The sequence below is a fragment of the Lolium rigidum genome, chromosome 6 (assembly GCF_022539505.1).
Source record: "Lolium rigidum isolate FL_2022 chromosome 6, APGP_CSIRO_Lrig_0.1, whole genome shotgun sequence".
Classification (NCBI taxonomy): Eukaryota; Viridiplantae; Streptophyta; class Magnoliopsida; order Poales; family Poaceae; genus Lolium; species Lolium rigidum.
In genome coordinates this window covers 94,702,916-94,706,352 of record NC_061513.1, presented here as the reverse complement: position 1 = coordinate 94,706,352, position 3,437 = coordinate 94,702,916, and the positions used below count along the sequence as shown (strand labels likewise).

Genomic DNA, 3,437 nt, shown 5'->3' with positions numbered 1-3,437 from the left:
TTGGAAGGCCTAGATATTTCTCCACAAGAGCCTCCTGTTCTTAATTACCAGTAGAGCGTTATAAATTATAATGCTAAAATGTCAAAAGCTAGGTGTGAGCGAGCACACGAGAGTACGAATATCCCCAAAACCAAGAACTACGTATTCATATGTTAAAATTTGACGTGCACAACGGGTTGGACTACTCCGTCAACCGCCTAGAACTGTAATTACGGGTGGGACTACTGCACATTTCCAGATCAGTCGACTAAACAGTGCAGGAGAACAAGATGTAGCGCACGCTAAGGCAGCTGCTACGCTCCTACTGCAGCATAGCAGTTTGTGGGAGATCAGTGAAACCAAGGTAGTTGACGACGGATTCCCATCCGACTCCTAGACTGCCTTCCAGAAACTCCAATACAGGAGAAGTGCCACGTTCAGCTTCCGACGAAGAGGAGGAGGAGGAGGAGGACGATGACCACCGTCCCCGCGACGTCTGACCGGGAGCCTCGCCGTGATGGCGCCAACTCTGCTCGGCGGCGAGCAACGGCTGAGGAGATTCCACGTTCTGATATTGGTCAAAGAAACCGACCATTCCGCAAGCATTTGAGTCGATGACGGCAGGACGCAGCGGCGGTACTCCCCGCTGACAGGCATCGCCGGCGCCACCTCCGCACGTGTGGTCGCCGTAGTAGGCGATGACGAACGCCGCGGGCTCCTCCTGCGACTGCTGAACCCGGCGAGTCGCGCCGCAGCCCTCGGCGCTGTACGCGCAGCGGTAGTAGAACCTGCAACAGAGAGCGTACGTACGTGAGGCTCCGCTCTGATCGACCAGCCAGCGGCGAATCGTGCGAGGAAATGCGTTGGTTTCTACCTCGGATGGGTGCTTCCGTTTATGTCCTTCTGCCCGTACTTCCTCCACACGAACCCGTCCGCCGTCGTCCCGCTCCGGACCTCCCGACTCGCCTCCGCACCACGCGCCCTGCGAAATCAACTGTCAAATTAACATTCCTGCAAGACTATATATAGCCCGTAGGATCGATCCTTGCGTCCAAAGATCAATCTAGCTCCGTTTCTTACCTTCTTTTGGACGGCATCAGAACGCCGTGCTCCATGGTCGCCTTCCTCTTCCTGCCGGCGGCGCCCCCGCTGATCGCTGCGATGACACGGTCGCAGTAGCGGAGGATCTCCGCGGTGAGCGCCAGGCCGCGCTCTGCCTCCTTGGGCGGCGATGCCGCCATGAGCAGCTCCCCGAGGTGCAACGCGGACTGCTGCCCCATCGTCATCAGCTCCAGCACCACGGCGGTCGGGGTGGACAGCGCCATAACGATCGAGTCTCTCCGCTCGCTCGATCTTTGCACTACTCACTAGAGCTGGGGCTGCACCTTGTTTGGCTTTTGGGTGTCGTCGGGTTTGTGAGTGCCGCGTCGTGTTATATCGGGAATTTATAGAGCTCGGGACAAGGGAACCGCAGGGAAGCTGCGGAGGTGGAGCTAATAAGGGGCTCCCTTAGCTAGCGAACGATTGCTTGGGAGAGAATGAGCGATCGGTTTCTAACCAATTTTTTTTCCTTTTTTGGCAAATTTTGGACTGTAGTGGAGGCTATTGAAGGAAAGTTCTGCATGCATGTAGAAACAGACGAATCTGCTGATGTCAGCGGAATCTTTTCCAAATTTCAAAATTCAAAACGTTTTAACTTTCAAATGACAACTCCAAATTAAGATCCGCTTTCACCAATAAATTCGTCTCGACGAGATCTTCAAAACTAGCACCCATGTTGATATGTTTCGAGAAACTTTTTTTCTGGCTAAAAGTTATCAACCATCTGATATTCGAATAATCAACCCCTCCGTACTTGAGTGATCAACGGTAAATGTATAAAATTATCAACCTGGTGCACGGTATTGAGGGAAAGTTCTGCATGCATGTAGAAACAGACGAATCTGTATCAGCGGAATCTTTTCCAAATTTCAAAATTCAAAACGTTTTAACTTTCAAACGACAACTCCAAATTAAGATCCGCTTTCACCAATAAATCCGTCTCGACGAGATCTTCAAAACTAGCACCCATGTTGATATGTTTCGAGAAACTTTTTCGACTAAAAGTTATCAACCCTCTCCTATTCGAATAATCAACCCTCCGTACTTGAGTGATCAACGGTAAATGTATAAAATTATCAACCCAGTGCGGGGTATTGAGGAAAGTTACGCATGCATGCACAAATAGACGAATCTGCTGATGTCAGCGGAATCTTTTCCAAATTTCAAATTCAAAACGTTTTAACTTTCAAACGACAACTCCAAATTAAGATCCGCTTTCACCAATAAATCCGTCTCGACGAGATCTTTAAAACTAGCACCCATGTTGATATGTTTCGAGAAACTTTTTTTCTGGCTAAAAGTTATCAACCCTCTCCTATTCGAATAATCAACCCCTCCGTACTTGAGTGATCAACGACAAATGTATAAAATTATCAACCTGATGCAGGGTATTGAGGGAAAGTTCTGCATGTATGTAGAAACAGACGAATCTGCTGATGTCAGCGGAATCTTTTCCAAATTTCAAAATTCAAAACGTTTTAACTTTCAAACGACAACTCCAAATTAAGATCCGCTTTCACCAATAAATCCGTCTCGACGAGATCTTCAAAACTAGCATCCATGTTGATATGTTTCGAGAAACTTTTTTTCTGGCTAAAAGTTATCAAGCCTCTCTATTTGAATAATCAACCCCTCCGTACTTGAGTGATCAACGGTAAATGTATAAAATTATGAACCTCAAAGTTAATTTTATTTTAAACATTTTACCGAATATTTTTTTGTTTAGAAGCTATCAAACCGGTGTTCTGTTATTTATCAACGGTAAATATAAATAACTACCAACCTTAAAAATCTAACTTCAATTCGAATATTTTGGCGACTCTTTTTAGTTTACAAGTTATCAACCCGGTGCTCCATTATTTATCAATGGTAATTATAAAAAAACTACCAACCCTAAAAAGTATTTCATTTAGAATATTTTAGCGAACATTTTTTATTTTACAAGCTATCAACCTGGTGCCTCGTTATTTATCAACTGTAAAATATAAATAAATAATAACCCTAAAAAGTATTTCATTTAGAATATTTTAGCGACTCTCTTTTAGTTTACAAGCTATCAACCCGGTGACCCGCTATTTATCAATGGTAAATATAAATAAATATCAACCCTAAAAATTTAATTTAATTTAAAATATGTAGCGACTCTTTTTTTGTTTACAAGTTATCAACCCGGTGCCCCGTTATTTATCAATGGGAAATATAAATACCTAGCAACCCTAAAAAGTAAATTTCATTTAGAATATTTTAGCAAACTTTTGTTAGCTTACAACTTAAAAACAGTACTTAATTTGAGTAGCAAGTGGTAGTTCATTTGAGTTGCAAGTGGATCTTCCCACCCGTTATTTTCCTCCTTAAAA

At 44.3% G+C, this 3,437-nt stretch overlaps 1 protein-coding gene across 1 annotated transcript; it reads right to left on the bottom strand.

Annotated features, from left to right (window-relative positions):
• Positions 1 to 301: 301 nt before the first annotated feature.
• On the bottom strand, positions 302 to 1,304 carry LOC124662981 (transcription factor WRKY45-2-like). The gene is made up of 3 exons (XM_047200751.1): positions 1,060 to 1,304; positions 854 to 961; positions 302 to 767 (listed from the first exon to the last, which is right to left on the bottom strand). Exons 1-3 carry the CDS (start codon positions 1,302 to 1,304, stop codon positions 302 to 304), a joined length of 819 nt encoding a protein of 272 aa, XP_047056707.1.
• Positions 1,305 to 3,437: the final 2,133 nt, after the last annotated feature.